The sequence below is a fragment of the Labrus bergylta genome, chromosome 18 (assembly GCF_963930695.1).
Source record: "Labrus bergylta chromosome 18, fLabBer1.1, whole genome shotgun sequence".
In the NCBI taxonomy this organism is placed as follows: domain Eukaryota; kingdom Metazoa; phylum Chordata; class Actinopteri; order Labriformes; family Labridae; genus Labrus; species Labrus bergylta.
In genome coordinates, this window is record NC_089212.1 from 1,037,322 (window position 1) to 1,057,947 (window position 20,626).

Below are 20,626 nucleotides of genomic sequence, written 5' to 3' on the forward strand. Positions count from 1 at the left end.
GATATTTAAAAAATAAAACCTTCAGCCCTAATGAGCAGGCTTAGTAGTTTCCAATGTGTGATTCAAACACACAGATGCAAATAGATTGAAACTAATGCCAGACATCAGTAGATAAAAGAAAAAAACAAATAAGAAGTGAAGCTCAGATCATGGTTTTCATCTTGCTCTGCATATTCATACCTTGGCATCGCAGATGCGCCGGTCAACGCCATGCTGGCAGATGACAGAGGGCTTAGGTTGTTCTAGCTGGAATTCTCTGGACACCCCATGGAAAAGGAAAGTCTCACCCCACTCAATCATACTGGCCACCTAATAATCACAACACATGCAGAAACATCAGTACTTAAAAATATTTAGAACAAAAACTTATTATATGGAAATGTATATAATAAAAATACAGAAAAAATATTGCTGTAATTGTGGGAGAAACAAGCACAAGGAAACCCAAAAAGATAATTCTATAAAATGTAAAACATGATATAAAGAAAGATACACAATTAATTTTCTGCCATAAATGCTGGATTTTCTGGATTTTTTGCAATTCTTTTCAGATTGCATTATTTTGTAACCTATTTTTTAACCAATTTCTAATTTTTACATTCCAAATAACTATTTTTCTTAATACAACCAAATACAGACCTGTGGCACAGTGACCCGGCCAGTGAGCCCCCCAGCCTGCATGTCAATAAGCCAGGCATACTCAATTGTGTCACTGCCCAAGGGTACGCCCTGAGCAGAAAACATAGCATGGGCTCTCATCTGCAGGCCAGACAGACTTAGGTGGCCATCTCTCAACACCCCGTCTGCGGTAGGACGCTGTGGGAAACAATCAACACACACAGATAAATTTTCTTTCATCTTAATAACTGCTTTGCAAGTGAAACAACAAAAAAAACAGTAAGAGAATATAACAATCCTCAGCTGAAGTGGAACTCATTCTATAATACCCCTGCATATTCCATAAAGAAGTGCTTGTTATCTCACTGAAGGAGAAAGTTGAAGGCTAAAACTTCTCTGTCAGGGATTATTCACTCTGTGCAGCAAGATCCAACTCATGGCTACAGCTTAGAAATTCAGTATGGTTACACAATAAGTGCTTATGCAAACATGTGGATGGTGAAAAGCATGCTTTACATAATGAAACACTGACCCGTTCGCTTTATTCAGGGTATTTTCTGAAGACTGACTCATCCCTTTAGTTGCAACATGAAAGAAGTTCTGTTTGTATTCATGTTCAACAGTTTTATTCATGAGTTGTGCCACATGTCTGAAGTTTGCATTAATCTAGTTGATAACACGACCTTGCTTAACATGTTTAATTAAAGTTCACCAAGCATTAATCTATAGATTAAAATCTTCTTTATTGAAATGACTGCATTGTATGAAGGTAAGATAAGATAACCACCACAGAGCTGTGTTTCTGACCTGGTAGTTGTCACTGACAAATATGTGAATGGGAGACAGGAGCAGCTGAAGCATTGTCTCCTTGTGACCCTTTTTCATCTCAAAACAAAGCCGCTCCAAAAAACCGGATGGACCCTCAGGACCCTCGCTGCTGCAGTGCTGAAGGCAGTGACAAAAAAAACAAGAATAAGTGTGGACTCCATCAAACCATGACGTTAACAAACACACATCAACTCAAAGACTGGCTGGAGGGTTCACTCTGCAAGCTAGGAAATAAATGAGGGAATAAAATGTGGATGTAAATGTGAATCTGTGTCCACTTTCAACATTCTGCATTAATAATTCTACTGTATTTTTCATTTCTTTCATAAAAAAAAAAACCTTTAAACTATACTGGCGGTAATTATGTTTTACCATTGGCAGTCGGCCGTGAACTTTGTAGAGATTGATATACACTGTGATGTCCCATGGGCGCAGGTCTAAGGGATGGATGTCTGAGTTGTCCTTCTGTTCACTATCCTCCATTCCCAGAGGAGACCAACCAAGGCCTGAGGAGGTGGAGGTGGATAACACGGGGCTGGATACTGCCTCCTCAAAGTCTGTGTACATGTCATCCTCACCAAAGTAGTTTTCCTGTAAGAGCAGAGCAAATGAAGATCGGAGGGCTGTTTTATGAATTGAAGACTACTTATTGATTGATGCTTTTATTATTACTGAGCATTCTTGCTATCAGATGAATGATTTAGAAAGTTTTAACCAAAATCTATGTTTATTCTTTTAACCGTCTGACTTGAGGATTTCCATACCTTGATGGAGATAAGTGCTCGGAGCAGAGGCCCGTAGAGGATGATTTGAGAGTCAGGGGACATTTCCATCTCCACATGAAGTCTGTCAGGGGGGAGCTCTGAGGGGTCGGTGGATGCCCGTCTGTGGACAGTTGAGGCTGACGCAGACGTGTAGCGTGACTGTGCTTTGTGGGGTCCAGAGGTGTGTTCTGGGGGACGAAGGGCTGACAGCATGGACTCCTCCATCTCAGACACTTCAGACACAAACCATACACCACTCAGACACTGTGAAACATAACCTTACACATCATAGTGTATCGTCTCATGATGAAATGACACTGTGAGCTTACGTGACTGTTTGAGCTGCTCGTCAGCTTTCTGAGGATATATTGGATGCCAGGTGTAGTCGATGATGAGCAGGAAGTTGGGCACACTCCAGCAATCCACCCAGCCAGCTCTGATAAAAGGGCAGAAAAACATGTTCACTCAGCACACAGTCATGATGCTGGGTGGGTTTATCATCATTTCAAATGAATTTTCTAGTTCATTGTTTGCTTTATGACCCGTTCTATTCAAGGACATTCAGTAGAGGCGAAAGACGGCAAATGGGTCACGCCTGATTACGCTGCCGTACAGAGTGCACTAGGCCAGACAGAATCCAATTGTGAACCCCAAGGGAGTGAGCGGGTCTCTACATCAGTACGGTCTGACCTGGGACTACACGTAATAAACAATATGGATGTTGAGTTATAATCAGAGTGCACACTGCATGTGCCACCCTACAAGCAAAGGTTCACCGACAGTTTTTCTTTTTTTTTTTACTTTTAACAACCTTAAGGTTGTTGTTAATATTGAAAGAAAAAGACACAACATGGATAAGGACAGGGCGCTGGTGGTAAGTGCATGCCCCTTGTGTGGAGGCCAGGAGGGCGGCCCGGGTTGGAATCCGGCCTGTATGTCATTCCCTACTCTCTCTCCCTGGTTTCCAGCTCTATCCACTGTCCTATTTCTCCATTAAAGGCCCAAAAAGCCCCAAAAATAAATCTTAAAAAAAGAAAAGAAAACATGGATAAGGACTAGATCGATTTACAATAGTTCTAAACATCATAGGGGGCCTAAATAGGAATCAGTAAGGTATCACTGCTTTTTGCCTACACATACATATTTTTCCCACAACTCTTGAGCGATAATTCCCGGGTTTCACTCACTCTGCGTGAGTTATGTTCCTCCAGCGGGACTTTGTTGGTTTGGGGGGTGGAGCGCCGTGGTTCTCCCCAGGCATGAACATGTCCGGGGGCAGCTTGATGTTCTGGTAGTCTTTGGCTAGGGTGAGAAGGGGGTAGCGGCTGGGATGGCACTCTGGCAGGGACAACCGCATGTCTGTATCCTCTGCCTGAATACAAAAGACAACTACTTGAATGCAATCGGCACAAAGTTGGTTTCAAAGTATTCACATCAGTCAGGGACAACAAATTACACCTTCATCTCTGAAATCATCGACTAAATATATGGCATTGTGTGCACGAGTACATCTGTAAGAATAGTGTCCAGAAAGAAGATCTTTACTAGAAAAAAAACTGAAAACAAGTGGACATTTATTTTCAGAACAAATCACATTCCTTCAAAGCGGGACTCACCTTTAAACTAAAGCGGGTATGGCATGTGGTTGGAACAAACTCATTGAAAGGCAAAGTGAAGTCAATATTGAGCGTCTCGCCGCATGCTGCCAGGTACACTATAGAAGATCAATAAAGCAATTGATTAGTCTCACCAGCGGCTCCCTTACATTAAGTGAACACTGTATAATATATCAAGACTTAATAGAGCTTTAGTACCCTGTCATGGGACTCAGCTTTTAGTGCTAGAGAGGAATTGAGTTATTCAGAAGTTAAAAATTGCATTTATGACTTTTCTTTTTTTCCTTAGTACTAATGCTTAAAAATGTACTGTATATCAGTGAGCAGATTTGTTACAATAAAGAAAAAATAGTATTAAACCTTAGTATAATATCAACAAAGAATTTTAAACCCGTTCTTATCCGTCTTAAAAAGTATTTTCTACATATTTAGAGCCTTTAACACAGCTGATAAAACACTTCAGTGACTTGAGATGGAATTTCTAAGGATGACTTTCAAACCTCAGTCTCACTTACAGGACATTCAATGTGTTCACTGTGTAACATAACCAGTAGAAACCTTTATTTTAACCCTATAGATTAAGTTTGATTATTAAATATTGTTTCTTGGAGCTTCTCACCATTTTCCTGCTGCTTGGTGGAACAGTCAATCCAGTTTTGTTGGTTTGCGGCCCAGATCATCTCAAACTGGTGGAAAAGAATTTTGAACTTCCAGGAATAGGGTACAAAGGAGTAGATGTCTGGGGCACTGTCACTTGACCAGTCCTGGATCAAATCTAAAAAAGAAAAAAAAAAGGTTAAGGGGAGGAAGTGAAAACTTTGGAGGTTCTCCAGTGAATTTCCTATATTGTAGTAGTAAAATGTAAATGCTCTCATTGTGTCTGTTTGTGGGAGGACTCACCAGTGAAGAAGTTCTTTTGGGCGTAGATGAAGTGGTAGGTGGCCTTGTACACTTCAATCTCACACTGCCATGACTGAGGCATGTTCCACACCCGAGGGTAGCCAGCTATGACATGAAACTAAAAACAGAAAAACATGATTTCAGGGATAACCTGTAACTAGGTACATGCAGTTGCTTAATTTTACTTTGCAACTTAAACTGATGGAGAAGTGATCTTTTTCAATTTGGCACAGCTTCAAAGCTGAAAAAAAGCCTTCTACTTACAGCAAGCATCTCAGCCTCAAGAAGAGTCCTGTACAGCATGCTGCTGGTGGTGTCCACGTGAAGCAGTTGGCCTTTGATGGTAGGAGAGTAGCCTGAGGGCATCAGAGAGAGACAGAGAAACAGGCCCATCAATTCTCAAAATGTACAGCTGGGGATAAGTTCTTTCACATAATTTCATTTAGCATACACACTTCAAAAGCTCCTTATGTTAACTCCATTTCTGGGGACAGAGGAGAGCCATGACTGATGACTGACTGAATTTTATGAGCTCTGTGAGCAACATTATTTTATATATTTCACAGACTATCAATGTCAAAAATGTGCATGTTCCCAGACGTCTGTTGTTTTTACAAGAACAATGGAGAACTTTAGAAGTCAGTTCTACAAACATTTAAGGTGTTGATTCTCTTGATAATAACAATCATTCAAAATCAAGAACATTTCCTGCACAAATTGCATTTGACATTTCTCGAGGCCAAGTGGTTCAAACTAGGGAAGCTATTGCTGATTCTCAAGACATTATAATAGTGAAATTATAATAAGTGGTGAAAGGGATCACAGCTGATCTGTCATCTGTACGGATCATCCCCCACAAATCAGGCCGAGCATGAACAGTGGAACGATGCATAAACTATACTTTAAAAGTCTTAATTGACTTTGTTTTTACAGCAAGTTCTTCATAGACTTTCACACAGTGTAAAGTGTTAAAATGTTATTGTGTTACTTTGCTTCCACTCTTCACTGTTCCTCTCACCGTGTCTGCATTTATCATGCATGTATCAGCTGATGGTTATGGGTGAACACAATCAGAAACTTATTGTTAATAACCTACTAGTCTGTTATAAACTGTCGCTGTAAACTTACATAGCATTGTGTTTGATCCAAAACCTGAAGACTTTGTCATTTAACTCAAGCCTTTACTATACTACAGGATGTGATACATTAAGAATCATGAAAACACATTTTGAGTTGTAATGCTGGAAAAGAAAAAAAGCACAGTTTCATGACTGAGCTGAAGAAGACAAATTTCTTTTGCTGATCTGAAAAATGATACGGTCTGTCACAAAAAGTCTATCTGATCCCAACTACAAGGTTTGTGATGGTAAATGGTAAATGGACTTGAGCTTGTATAGCACTTTTCTATTCTTCTGACTACTCAAAGCACTTTTACACTGCATGTCACACCTACACATTCGTAGTATGTAGTATCAGCCATCAGAAGTAACTAATCCCATTCATACACCACCACTGAAGCAGTGGGAGCAATTCGGTGTCTTGCCCAGTGACACATCGGACATGTTGCTGCAGGAGCTGGGGATCGAACCCTCGACCTTCCAGTTGAGAGATGACAACTCTACCAATAAACAGCCGCCCTTGTTGATCTGTTGCACCATTAGATTAAAGTACGGGCCAATTATAATTTACTGAATAAGAAAATGTTAATGGATGACATCCTGCTCATAAAAAAGCATAATTTAAAAAATATATGATAAATGTCCATCAAAAACACTATTTTGTGTTGTATGTGTTCAGGCTGACTCATTGATGGTGTTTTTCAACCAGCAGTCAGTGCAGCAGATCATAACCAATGAAAGGTTGGAGATGGCATGTATTTCTACGTGCACAGAATCTGTTCAATCGATCTAATAGCTGAATATTTCAACAAGTGGTCTTTGAAAACACACACACTTACCATTCTCTCCTACAGTCATGGGGATGTTTACTTCCAGGTAAGAGCCTGCGCCCACATTCACATGGATAGCATTGGTTTCCTAGCAACAGGAATCAAGACAGAGCATGGAGAGAGAAAAGAGCAAAAAAAGGATATTCATGCGGACTGTCAAATGACTAAATGGTGCCTTAGTACTTAAAAGTAGAAGTTCACCATTCTGAACAATAAGCAACTAAATGACAATCTTCCCTCACTCAAGCCATTTCCATTTTTTATCCAACACACATCTATGTTGATATTAAGTATGCACTCCACATACTGAGCTTTTTGAAAACCCCTGCACTGCTCATGGTTGAAAATTTGAAGGAGCACAAAACATGAACCAATATCAATGTCCAAAACATGGTGAGGAATAAAGATAAAGACAGCAGCAGGTAGAGGAGGGAAGATCATACAGTAAGATGGCAAGAATAGAAGAAAAAGAAGTAGAAAAGCACACAACAGCACTTAAGAGTCACCCTGTTTTTGGTAAAAAGCAGATCGATGGTTGCATCAGCGATGATGTTCATGCGGAGCTCAAAGGCCTGGATCTGCCTGGGTTTTCCTGGCTGGGCAACCTCGGTCACTTTCATGTCCTGGTAGTCAGCGGGAAGGAAGAACTTCCACAGACAGTCCCTGAGGGAAGGGAGAGTTCATGTAAATGTCAGGCTGTATCATCAACCGCAATCTCTCAAAGTTGAAAACATTTGGAATTGAAACTTTTTTGAAGACTATGTCTTAATCGGAACAGCACTCAACAACATACAATACTTCATAGCTGTTCAGATGATTTTAAGTACATGTTAGCATATTTAGAACACAATTATGAAACATTAACTGAATTGTGGGAAGATGTATGATTTTTAGTTCAATTATTTGATAATACAGAGTTAGTATGTTTTGGCAATCGGTACTCACCTCTGACGATCTGCCCAGGGGCCGTAGTTGAAGTCAGTCCCTTTTCCACAGACGATGTCCAGACCCCAACATGGAGGCAGGTCCTGAAGCTTGTCATCCTCGCTGCACGTCTCTGCTTCCTCCACACCCTCCTGCTCCACGGGCACAAGACCTTCATATACACAGAAAAAAAAATCAAGCCCTAGGCACTGATAACAAATATGTAACAAAAATATGAGGTCTATGCTGGGCATCTAGACACAGAATCAAGAGTTGATAAAGGACAATAAATGCTGTAGGAAGTGGTAACCAATCTTATTGCCATATGTGTGTGTTCCTCACTTAGCAAATTCTATTAGGACACATGACACAAGGCCAGTGTGTGTGTGTGTGTGTGTGTGTGTGTGAGTGTGTGGACACCTGGTTCATCCTGGTAGTAGTAGATGTCAACATCGTTGGACTGCATTACCACAAAGCCTTCACCCATCAGTCTGGGAGGTCTAAAAGAAGCCACATGGTCACAATTTAGAGGCGAGTAACTAATGTCATGTAGAGGATATATGCAAAGATTCAATGGAGCCACATTTTGTTTCACAGCATCTAAGCAGGTACCTTAAAAGCACCATAGAATTGATTAACTTCATTAAATTGAAGTCTACTTGTTTGTCCTTCCGCTTCTATATTTTGGCTGAACATTCCAACATTACTTTAAAACAAGTCAAGGACCATTGGAGGTTGAAATCACTAATGGCTTTTACAGAGGATACAGTTGCCAAGTTTTTCTCAAGAGTGACACCTTGGCCACTGTGGGTTGATATATTAATATGACTTTAAATGTTCAATCAACTAAAGTGCAGATAATGGTTTGTCTTTCTTCTTATGCAGTTAAGATGAAGAGGACAAAACAGATCTCTTATTTAAGCTCTCTGTCACCCTTTATGGCATTACAGAATAGATGGTCCAATCCAGAAATAGTCATCAATTGCATGCAGAATAAAGTACTGCAATGTTTGAGCAAATTCTCAAGGGGGCGTCGGTAGCATGGTGGTGCACGCCCCGTGGAGGCTATAGTCCTCCAAGCGAAGCTTCAATTATAAGTTTTGTGCCAAATACATTTAGTACTGACAGTGACATAAGTTGAAAAACTACGTCTACAAGTTCAAGAGATTGTTTTGAATACACAAATAATAAATTCACATAGGCTGCTATATTATTGAATCGCTTCAGGGTTGTTGTCATATTCATTTCACAAGAGAAAAGATCCATCAAACCTCCATTCAACCAACAAGCAGTTGTTTTCTTCTTCTCCTTTTGAGGACAGAACATCAAGACACATTTATAGTGATTAAATCACAACACATCACATTTCTTTTTGGGTTCATACTGCTGAAGAAAGGCAGAGTGAAGCCTCTGTGTAACTTCTGCAATCTAGAGTTTAACTAAGAACCGCCAGAAATAGATGAATGGGCGCTACTCAAGGGGGGAAAACTAACCAAAGTATGACAGAGGTTACTTTGCAGACATGTGAAGGGGTGAATTTTGCATCACTTTTGATTTGAACACACAGTTGCTTTTCAAGTTTCTAATTGGGCTGTAGACAACACACAGAAAATAAAGTCTTGTCTTGAACTTTTGTCATGCTGTTTAACCTCTCGCTACACTGGAATTAGCAAGAATTGGAGTTGGCCCTGGTTCCCAGAGGCATACAAATACTGTACTGAAGTACTGAAACTGGTCAGAAAGTGACTGGGACTTACTCATCATTCTGCATGCCAAGGTAGCGTGGACTGGGAACCAGCATGACGCGAACATTCTCCAGCGAGCCCTTGACGATGTGCATGTACTGGTCCAGGTGGCTGGATGGAGGCTTGGTAGCATATGTCAGGAAGGCGTCCTCGAAGTTCAAACATAGTGTTTGGGGTAGGTGGTGATTTCCAAAAGCCAAACGTCCCTACAGGAGAACAAACAGACACGGAGCAAATGTATTTGAGGGCGACATTATGCCCATTTCAATTACAATCGTTTTTATTGTCTTAACAATTTAAAGAAAGTTTAAAATCATACTCACAGTGCTGATGTTAACTTTGATTACAGGAATGAGGGAGCGCCAAGATGATGTGGGGTCTGGACTCTCTGATTTGATGTTCACACTTTACAAAGAGCAGAAGATATTAAAGGGGACATATTATGAAAAATCCACTTCTACAGTGTTTTTTAACATATATTTGGGTAACCTGAGTGTTTACTGATCCATAAAATGTGAAATAAACCCATCCAGTCCTTTGTTTGTGTCAGTCATTGCATTTAAAGAGACACACACACCAAAACGGAGCGTTCTGAGAGAGCTGGTTTATACAGGGTCACAAACCTCCTCTGGTGCTTGATTCATGTTATATTTTGACAAAAGCACAGCACAGATGTTTCATTTAGACCACAGGGGACTGTTTGAAAAGGTGGAAGAGGGGGATTATATGTCCTCTTTAAAATAATTCATTTGTGCTAAAAATAATTTGGGTAAGATTGATTTAGCTGACATCAGGTAAAATGACAATACTGCTTCTCTGTGCCAACAAGGATAACAGAGAGAAAATTAGCACATCTGTGCAGCTCTCCCAGATACCTTGATCATCAATTATCTCTGGTTGGAAAATTGCTGATTCCTTGCTAAAATCATCATCATCAGTCAAGACATTAGTGGAAGCTACTGCAGTCCTCATCAATTAAAGGCTCCTGTTAATATACATGGAACTTTTATTTGCTTCTTTTTATCAAACTTCAAATCAAGGATGAATTTCTACAGCAGTTTAACCGCAAGCATTAGATAAAGGAAAACATGTTAGATGTTGCCTGAGGGGAACCTTTCTAGGGTTTTGCTCCCGTCCTCTTGTCCCCGCTCTTCATCTTTTTTGGGTGTTATCAGTGTGGGTTCCAGTCCAAAGGTTTCTTGCAGTCGGGCGTAGAGGTCGGTCCGGTTGTAAACATGAAATTCAAAGCCATTAACTGTCACGTAAAGCCTGGTCTCTGCCTTGGGATCTGACAACAAGACAAAGAAAGGTCAGAGCTTATTTTGATATTTCCTTCCATAGGTGGTTTTAAAAGCTGGTAGTCAAAAACACGTTGAGGAGGGGGTCACAACTTTTTAAAATATTCAAACTTATGGAAAATGCTTATAGATGATAACTGCCCCAAACAAAATGTTTTTTCATTCAAGTGGTGATACCTTATTAGAAAAGAAAGTTACTTTTGAAATCACTCTGAAGTTGAATAAAGCTGCTAAACTAAGTTTTCTATGTAAACACATTTCTGATCTTCTCACCATGCTGTTTCTGTTTTGGGTTATACATTTTCCACCAACGAAATATGAGGAAGCCATCTTGTATCCTGCAAGACAAAAAAAAAGAAGAAGAATGAATCAGTAATCAAGCTGTGAGATAATTGGTGTAGGGGAACAGAGCATCCAATGCAACACATGTCAGGTTACCTAATGGACATGTCTTGGTTGATGAAGTAGACATCTCTGAACATGACTTTCCCCGACAGCACAGAGAAGGAAAAGGAGCCTGTGGAGGGACAAGACACAATTTAATAATGCACAAAAGAGAGTGTAAAAACAAGGTGTGAAACTATTTGGATCCGAGACAACAAAAAAGCCAAAAGATGATTATCAAACAAGGTAATAAGAGAGCGGTGTAAGCCCTGGTAAATAAAAAAAGAGACCATCTGGGTGTTTCTGGGAAATGTAATCACCTTTTTTTCTCTCAACATTGAGAAGAAATAACCATTATTGGAATCTAATTGTACAAGAAGTAGGTAAGAATATGCACCCCCAAACGTGATACTCCAGCATAAATTCTTCTCTGCTTGTAACTCGTCTCTCTCTCTTTCAATTATTGCATGCCGGTGGTGGTGGTGGTTCAACTATAATTATGCCTTCTGACACTCCACTCCTGTTTGTGGTATTTTGGACTTTTTCCTCTGGTTGGCTGAAGGCAGGATGTGCCACTCAGCTCCCTCAGAAACTCTCACTTCCCTTGTGAATCCATGCAGGAATGTTAACTTGACCCTAATCTGGTAATGAAAAGACACACTTTCAAGAATGCCCAAACCTGCTCTACACATAACAAGCAGGGTCTGTAGAGGTAATTTAACACCCTTCTGTTTCTTGCAAAGGTTAATCTCTCTTTCTTTCTGTTTATTTGTATACCTAATTACCGTAGGTCTTTTTTGAAAATACTCGAGAAGCACAACCTATTTATAAAGAAACTAAATTAAAAAAATCTGTATTTTTAAAGATATATTATGCACAATTGTGACCGTCAACAAGGCATAAAATAAGCCATGCCTTTCTCATAAAGCCTTGAAGCTCCCTTTGTAATCAGTAATTCCCTTCCTATTTTACCATAATGACTGCGTTGTAACTGCCATGTCTTTGTCAATAAACTTGTGATGCCACATTTGTCAGTACAAAATAGCCATCACTATGACAGACACACCTTCTTATTTTTGGTGTGACCAGCAGAACAGAGAAGATGCACATGACAAGATTGACTCTTTAGAAAATAAATGAATGTTTGTAAGGAATCAAACACCATAATAAGGATAGAGTTACAGGTGAATATATGCTGTTTTATTAATTGAGCTCTGTGTCATTTATGTAAAGAAATTCAATCTGTTGCTGGTTGCGGTTTGTTGTTGAGACTCTACGGAGATAACCACTGAGAAAAGCTGGCTCATCATCAAATATTCAGCAGACCGAGTTAACGCCTTGAACCGACTGCTCTGGCAGTGCTGTTCCTCTCTATTCATCCCCGTGTAACAGAGCTCCTGATGCACGCACCAATATGAATGTAGCCATCCTTGTAGAGTCTGTTGATGATGAGGGTGAGGATGAGGCCAATGTTGCGGGAGTTGTAATACGTTAGGTAGATTATCCATCCACACGAGAGAATGGTGGCTGAAAAGCAAAAGCAATACATGGTCAGGTTTGTTAATAGATGAAAATAATAAAAAAACAACAGGTACAACAACATTTGAAGGTTTACTGATGTTTTCCAATAGTCTATTGACATCAGTGATGTGACAAAATATAGACCTAGACTTTAAATTTCAGTTGTATAATGTACTTGTAGATATGAAGTGTATTAGCCACAGGAGATGCCAGTCAGGTGAGCTTGCTTATTGAGAAACCAGTCAGAGTGTCGGCACGGAAGCTTGGCAATACATCACTGCACTATCAAGTAAATGAGCTAATCTGGATAAAAAGAACAACCTTAGAAGTCAATGACAATAAGAGTGCTGTATAGAACATTTTCAGCCCTTTACTTTGCCGTAAGCAAGCCACTTTTAGCACCACATGTGTCTTCCTCTGCCTGCAGCATGCTAGCTAGTTACAGAGTAATGTATCACAAACAAACACACTCCTGAAAATATCCAGATCATCTCAGGAGGACTGCTCCAGATATTCTCCTGACCTGTTCACATATACACATCACAGCGGGGGGATTATTGCTGTCAGACCGGAGTTAATCCCCCCCAAAATACGTGTAAGTATCTGCTATATGATGCTATAATGAGAATATTTGCCTTTATATCAATGCTACGTTTAGTTCAGTGTCAATAAAAGGGCGGAGAGCAACACACTGACGAACACAAAATGTAATTAGCCGTTTAATTACACGCACAGATATTGTAGCGCTCGTATGCATACACTGTATATAAATGTCACTCCCCCTCCTATTAGCGCAACGTGAATTTTTCAGACAATATCCTGATGTGTTCTCACATCAGATCGCTTGGACTTGCTGTGGAAAAGATACTAGGGGTCTGGCAGGAGAAACTCTGAATTATGTCAGAAAGAAAAATGTGTCTGTTTGGGTTCACACATACTCTGGCAAATATCTGGAAGTTTTCATGAGTTTTCTGCAAATGTGAAATCCCTATTACAGAACCATTGCATGTTAAATCTAAGAAGGGTGTTTAAGGCTCTGAGATATCAACCCTCCTTCAAGTAGTCATTTCTGGAGAAAAAAAAAATCGCAAAATGTATAAGTGTAGTGTCATGAATCAAAGTAGTCAAAGAAAGCCAAAATAATCGGAGCAAAAGGAAGCATCACCACGTCACCTTGGAAACTGCAAAGCAACTGAACTTGATTCAGTGCTAATATGCTATGACCTCTTTACGTGACAGGTTCCACATAACTGATCTTGATATTTTTTTCACAGTGCGGACACAGATCACTTACCAACAAGGAGCCAGATGAAGTTTGAGTTGTGCTTGGTGAGAAAGTCATCTAGATCCACCAAGCTGGGGAAAGTGCTTTCATTGTTTTTGGCAACATGCCCATCCATGGCTACGGCTCTCAGGATGATGTCTAAAACTGCAAAAAACAGAGAAATGTCAAATTACTTTAAACTTAAACTCAACTGTATGCCTTTCAGACTCTACTGTAATAGTTACTATTACTGCGGTTTAATGTTGAATTAAAATAGTTATTTATGATTAATCACACTTTTCATCACATGTTTGAAACAATATTTTGTATTTTGAAAATGTTCTTCCTGCTTTTGTTTACAAGCAACTTCTTACAGATCGAAGGTTACAAAATGACCACAAATAAGGAAAAAGGAACTTGTTATAGGTCACATGGTGGATTTTACTTTTGACTTGACAACAGAGCAGTCTGGGAGTTTTTTTAAGTGTAATGAGCCAATCAGAGGTACAGGGGTGTCGTTCTTTTTCTATAACTGTGGCTAAAGGGAGATGCTGATGTCAGTGCTTTTGTTTAGCTATGGTGTGCCTTAACGGACATAACAGAACGCAAATAATGCAATTTTTTGCTTTTTCATTAATTACGGACCTTAATCACATTAACGCATTAGGCTGACAGCCGAATACTGTATGCATTTCAATCCCATCTGCAGCCTATGAAGTGGTGGCACATAAATAAAAAATAAACCAGAAAACACATCAATTACAATTAAACCAACTTCAAGCTAATAAAAAAAAACTGTACGGATTGTTTTTTAATAAGATTTTATGCTTCTAGAGAATATAAGATAAAAAATAAGATAAGATATACTTTATTCATCCCAGCAGGGAAATTTAGGTGTTCCAGCAGCCAGCATACATACAAACACACAACACAACACATATATACATACATATCCCACCCATACAAAAAAACATGAGCCCACAATACAGTTTGATATATGATATATATATATGCAACTCAGGCTAAAGTTTAAAAGTCTTCTGTCCTTACTTAAAGGGGAGTCGTTATAAAGTGCAATTGCAGTAGGTAAAAAAATATATAATTATATATTAAGTATATTATAAAGTCATTAGTTCTAAGTAGTGTCATAAATTAAAAGTCATTTAACTTTACTTAATAAATCACAAAGAAGCTTTACAAGATTCAAGATCAAATGGATTTGGATCAAAATAAATACAAAGTCAACATGATCAGGATTGTTTTGGTATTTAAATCATACATAATATGAATATAAGAATAGGAAATAATCACTGATTCATAGATATAATGTGTCAATTAAAAACTGCTGCTACCACTCTGTCAGTCACCTTTTTACAAATGTCCTACAAGTGATATTGAAAATAAAATAACATGCCTCAATCATCAAACTGCTGACTTAACTGGTGACACTTTCTTTCAAGAAAAGTAGCAATACGATGTTTTTTAAAGATCAGGGATGAGTTATATGCCCAAGTATAAAAAACTAGATGGATTTGTTTTGGCGATTAAACAAGGGAGGAGAATTAAAAGACTGGCTACATGAAACACTTTGTGCAAAAGGATTATTACGTAATTAATATTATAATGCATCTGGAGCTAAAATATTCATCAAAAAATGACCATGCAAGTACATTGTTCAGTTTCAAATCGTTATTTCAGGCATTGAATCATGTGTATAGTACCCTAAGTCTGTACTGGAGACCTTTAAAGAAACATTCCTGCAGTAATTTAACACCTCATGTGATCATAATCAGCTGTAAGTGTAGTTTCTTGGCATGTCAAGAGGATGTAGGCCCTTTTGTTGATGTGGACTTAAGTTTCCACAGAAGGGATTACTTTCTGTGTCTGTTTGTCAGCGGACTGGTGGTCGGATAAGTGTATGCTAGGATCTCAGCACATGCTTCAGGATTTTAAGCTTAAATTCTGTAACACACACAAAAAAAGACATGCAAACACAAACACACATATCTAATCCATCAGACATTAAACTAGCTTTGAGAAAAAGACTGAGATGAAATAAACCTGGAGCTCTCTTTTACTGCAAACGTTACAATCTGTTGTTTTTTTTCACTAAAATTGCACAAATAATATAGGTTAGGATTATCTGTTAAATCTGACCTGTGTGATTTTTTTTTAGAAGACGTTCATGTAACAGTGCACTACCTACAGGTTGCTAATCCAAATCTAGTTTTAGATGTTGGATTTTTTCATAAAATAAGATAAGAAACAAATAGTTATTTAGGTATACATCTGTTGTAAAAGGATTAAAAGATAATATTTTTTTTAGACAAACACAAAACTTCACCTTTATGTTACCTGATTTAAGTATACAAAATGTGCATCTGTCACTGAGTTATGAGATGTGAGCACTGATTATGCAGCTATTCCAGAATGGTGAGTTCTGGCCCGTCAGTGACTCATCACAGAAAGCTTTAACAGTAGACTTCTTAAGCTGTCATCTTAAGCACCCACCTATTTGTTTGTAGTTAGCCACAAAGCTCTTTCATAGTACTTTTTCATGGTATGACTATCAATCCTCATAGCAGATACTGTAAACACCAGACCTATCAACAAGTCTCATCAGAACTGCATAGGGAATGAGATTTAATCTGATCATTTATACTGAATATTTTAAGAGAAAGGACACATGCATGTACAATTTGTACAATTACATTACAATTAATAGTGGGTTAATTGACATAGCTCTGCCTTTGCTTCTCAGCAATGCAAACACTCTTAAGCTGATAAACTAAAACTTTTTCTAGGCTGCAAGGCGACTCACAATTCAGAAGTTAAACCAAATCAAACCTTAACATTAAATCAAAATATTGTTGCTGCTGTTGTGATCTATGTGTGTACAACGTTAAAGAAGATGAAAACGACAGGTAAATACCGAGAGGACTGTCTTTGGCTTTGTTTACATATTGTCCTGGCAAAGCTACCATTGGCACGGTTTTATTTAATGATATAACGTTGTGTTGAATTGTAGTAGAACAACAGCAGATTTAATAATTCACTCGACAACAGATTAGAAGTGGGATTTAGCCATACCTGGACCTTTATAGACACCTAGCTAACGTTAGCTAATCCCATCTCTCCGCACTACAAAGATGCACTTTTGCCGAATACAAACCTATTTTTACGCGTGTGAAATATAACTACAAGGGGCTAATGATCTGACTAGTACAGCTAGACACCTCATGGTTTATAGTGTTTAGGATAGTGGATATTATATTAAGCTAACCGCTAAAATCATAATGTTAGCACTGAAGTGAGATAGCAAGGTAATGACAGCAGGCCGCACCCTTTAACTTCCCATTTGTCGAACTGAAAAAACAATTCCCTTTGTATCCGCAAAGTACCTTAATGTCCACGATAGAGCATGTGGTTTCATCTTTGATCCGGTTATCCAGGAGTTGATGTCCTTTTGTCGTGTCAGACATTGGTACAGCTAGCATCCTCTGTTAAATATTTACCTGGCAGACGGCCAGTTAACATCTTTTCCTGTTCTCTCATGACCGCTCACAAAAATCGACCAATAGGGAAATTGGGAAGCCAAAGACTGACCAATTACAGGACAGTATGAGTGCGGCACCGCTCAATTGACAGTTAATCTGTCCAATCACCATCAATGTTTTTACTACAGTGGGAGTGTTTCCAGCACACGGAAGGATCAGAATGTTTTTGTTAATTTGAACATGTTTATTTGTTTTATTCTGTTAACTAAATTTTCCCAAAAATAACTTAAATTCACTTTATAACGACGAATAAAAAAAACAAAGACTAACTAACAGAAGAAAAATCAGAACAAAAAGGTCAACAGCAAAGATATAAAGGTGGTTTATCAAACTGAGAGTTTGTATGGTGTTAAATAAAAGGCATACCAGAAAGCAATCATATCAACCAATGTAAAACATGCTAAGTAACATTCTGAAACATTTCTTGTATTGAGTGAATAAGAACAAAATTGGGTTGAGGATTTCATCCCTTCCGACATTAATTCACCATGAGCACAGTTTATTTATTTGATCAAATACATTGAGCTGATCAGCACTAGTGATAAGTAGGGCAGAATCAATTCCTGAACATTTTAAGGCATTTCACTGAAGCGAAATACTGAAACCTTGTTAATCATAAAATTATAATGGGTCTTCTTTTTGGAACCATGGATTTTCAAAAATTGACTCCAACATATACAGTCGTTGTTTAGATCAGAGGATAAGTTAACATGTTGTCATAATGATAAAATTCTGGGAAATGTACGTTTAAAAAAATGGAAATCCCAAATGGACCCAAGCACACAACCGACAACTGATAATGGTTATCCCCAGGGCTCTTCTGCTAGCATGAAATGACTCTTATCAGAGTGTGTTAGCAAACATAGAGGTTGTTTTAAAGGTCTTATTTGTTTTTGCCTTTGAGTTGTTCCTACAATGTCAATTCCATAATACGAAAGGAAAAAAAAGTCCCTTGATCTCCTGTCCTCTTAATGTCAATGTAAAACACCAGGTAAAATATCAAGCTTTTTATCTCTTTGACTTGGTAGAACTCCAGCGTACTGTTTAATGGAAGAGGCTGTTGTCATGCCTTCCTCCAGTCATAACAACAAAGCACCCCCAAAGAACATGTAGGAGTCTTTTTTTCTAAAATTATGCCAAACCCAAGGCTCAGAGTTTTTCCCTGCCAATCAAGCAATCCCTCAAGACTAACCTATTTCAGCTGTGGCTTTAAAAGGAACCGTATCGCACATTCATTTTTTTTTTTCTGTTCTGTGAATGTTTTGCCACTTAATTCCTGAAGGAGGTTCTTTGTGCAGTTACTTAAGATATTCCATTTGTAATGAACAGCTTCCTCTCTTCCCCTCATATTTTAAATATGTGGTTCAGGGCCCTCTGGAAGTCACCTAATTAGATATTTTCTTGCTTTAGTCAATTCGATACAATAGATGGGACTGCAATGTTCAAGCTGATTTTTTTCACCCAGTGGTTTAGAGCAATATGTTTTCTTACATAACATTTTATTCCTGTTTAACCAGTTCTCAGATTCAATTGAGTCAGATCCTTGTGCAAAGTGGAAGTATGTGAAATAGAGAATGAGGTTACACTTCTGGTATGTTGTCTTGTCAATGATGACATAAGGGATGTTGTTTTTAGTGCAATTAGAATATGGTGATTTTGGCTGCAAGAGTTGTACTTCAGTAAGGTTAAATAAATGCCTAAGGAGAAATTTCATTTGCAGTGCTTAGAAAAGAAGACTTCATCTTTTGTGGCAAGAAGTATCTTCAACATAACAATTAAGTCAAGAAATGAAATGTAAAGACATTTTGACAATCAAAGTCAATCATAAACATCATTATCAATCTGTTCTCTGAAAACATGGGGCGGCATAACTCGATGCAGTCTTTGGCTGTTAATACTTTACATGTAAGTAAGGTGATTTAAAACCCTCTGAAGTCGACACTGTCATGTATTTACATTATCAGCTGTAAAAATTGGACGTTACAACATAGCAACTTCATTTGAAATCCACTTGCTTCATTCACCCCACTGAGGAGATCAGTGTACAGTCAGTGAATATCCGGATCCGATAGTCGCCAAAATTTCCCAGGTTGTCCTGTAAACAATAGATGTATATTACATTGTTGCGCGTTACTCTGGCAATACATTCCTTCTTACTGTAGGAGATTAGGTAAAAAAAATGAAGGGAAAAATGCCTTAGATCTCAGGGGGTTGATTATTTTATTTATTTAATTATGACTGACTGTTGGTGCATCCTTTCTTTTCATGTTTCATTTTGTCCAGAGCCATTACAAGTGAGAGTCGCTTCAACAGAAGTTCAAAGTTCACTCATTTTGTGCCATTTACATCCAAGAATCACCTCAGTGACAGTGGCCGACCTACAGAGGTGTACGGACCAATTATTATACAGACACTTTTATTATCTATGCAGCGTCATAAGTTTGTGTGAACCCCACACACACACACGCACACACACACACACACACACACACGCACACGCACACGCACACGCACACGCACATGCACAGAAGATTTTTACATTGTGTCATCTTACATAATAATCATTTACCTACCAACAAAATTGAAACATTATGATAAAGCATGCATCAATATGTACTTCACTTTACTTATTCTTAGTCTTAATCTTTTCTTTTCATGTTTCATTTTCTCTAGAGCAATTACAAGTGAGAGTCGAGGATGATTAAAAGTTAGTGCCAGTTAACAAAAAACATGTATGAGTTATAGGAACATGTAGTGTGTTCTTAGTAAGGTTCTTCTACAAAACACGTTAAGTAATGACACACACAACTTCCTGAGAGCCTTCTTCTCAGAACGGATATCAAAGGTGATGTGAAGATTAAGACATGCATTTTTGTGGATTGGAAGCTTAAAAGGGGCAGATTGCAGGTAGTATTTCTACCTGATTCAATAAAAATGGATTGCACTAAGTCTTTCATGCTCAGTTTGTGTTAAATGGTTTCCAGTTGTGGAAGAGGATAAGTTGTGTTTGATTTAGTTTAGATATAGCCCAGGCGCAAAGTAGTATTAATATTTGGTTTGTCATTGTTTGAGATTAGCTTGTTTTATAGTGTCTTGTAATCCCATACAAATTGGCCCGCTGGGCCTCTTTTTGCTGCATGTGTTGCACACTTGTACAAACAGGAACTTTCAAGCGTGCATGGGTTTTTATAATTATTATTTTACTTCGTTCTCTGAAATACCGAAACACAAGCACATAATTTAATATTGATATCTGGGT

At 38.5% G+C, this 20,626-nt stretch overlaps 1 protein-coding gene across 1 annotated transcript in view; it reads right to left on the reverse strand.

Moving 5' to 3' along the window:
- kiaa1109 (KIAA1109 ortholog) overlaps window positions 1-17,348 on the reverse strand; it is a 75,776-nt gene extending 58,428 nt beyond the window's left edge. The window contains exons 1-23 of the mRNA XM_020644623.3: window positions 17,212-17,348; window positions 13,841-13,975; window positions 12,436-12,552; window positions 11,080-11,158; window positions 10,915-10,979; window positions 10,457-10,631; window positions 9,667-9,748; window positions 9,356-9,549; window positions 8,019-8,098; window positions 7,620-7,770; window positions 7,181-7,337; window positions 6,684-6,762; window positions 4,991-5,082; window positions 4,727-4,844; window positions 4,446-4,601; window positions 3,827-3,924; window positions 3,398-3,582; window positions 2,540-2,646; window positions 2,211-2,443; window positions 1,819-2,037; window positions 1,426-1,563; window positions 640-816; window positions 181-309 (exon numbers count right to left, since the gene is read on the reverse strand). Coding sequence (XP_020500279.2) covers window positions 181-309; window positions 640-816; window positions 1,426-1,563; window positions 1,819-2,037; window positions 2,211-2,443; window positions 2,540-2,646; window positions 3,398-3,582; window positions 3,827-3,924; window positions 4,446-4,601; window positions 4,727-4,844; window positions 4,991-5,082; window positions 6,684-6,762; window positions 7,181-7,337; window positions 7,620-7,770; window positions 8,019-8,098; window positions 9,356-9,549; window positions 9,667-9,748; window positions 10,457-10,631; window positions 10,915-10,979; window positions 11,080-11,158; window positions 12,436-12,552; window positions 13,841-13,946 — 2,937 coding nt within the window. The 5' untranslated portion in view covers window positions 13,947-13,975; window positions 17,212-17,348. The remainder of the gene's footprint in view (window positions 1-180; window positions 310-639; window positions 817-1,425; window positions 1,564-1,818; window positions 2,038-2,210; window positions 2,444-2,539; window positions 2,647-3,397; window positions 3,583-3,826; window positions 3,925-4,445; window positions 4,602-4,726; window positions 4,845-4,990; window positions 5,083-6,683; window positions 6,763-7,180; window positions 7,338-7,619; window positions 7,771-8,018; window positions 8,099-9,355; window positions 9,550-9,666; window positions 9,749-10,456; window positions 10,632-10,914; window positions 10,980-11,079; window positions 11,159-12,435; window positions 12,553-13,840; window positions 13,976-17,211) is intronic.
- Between the last annotated feature and the right edge of the window lie 3,278 nt (window positions 17,349-20,626).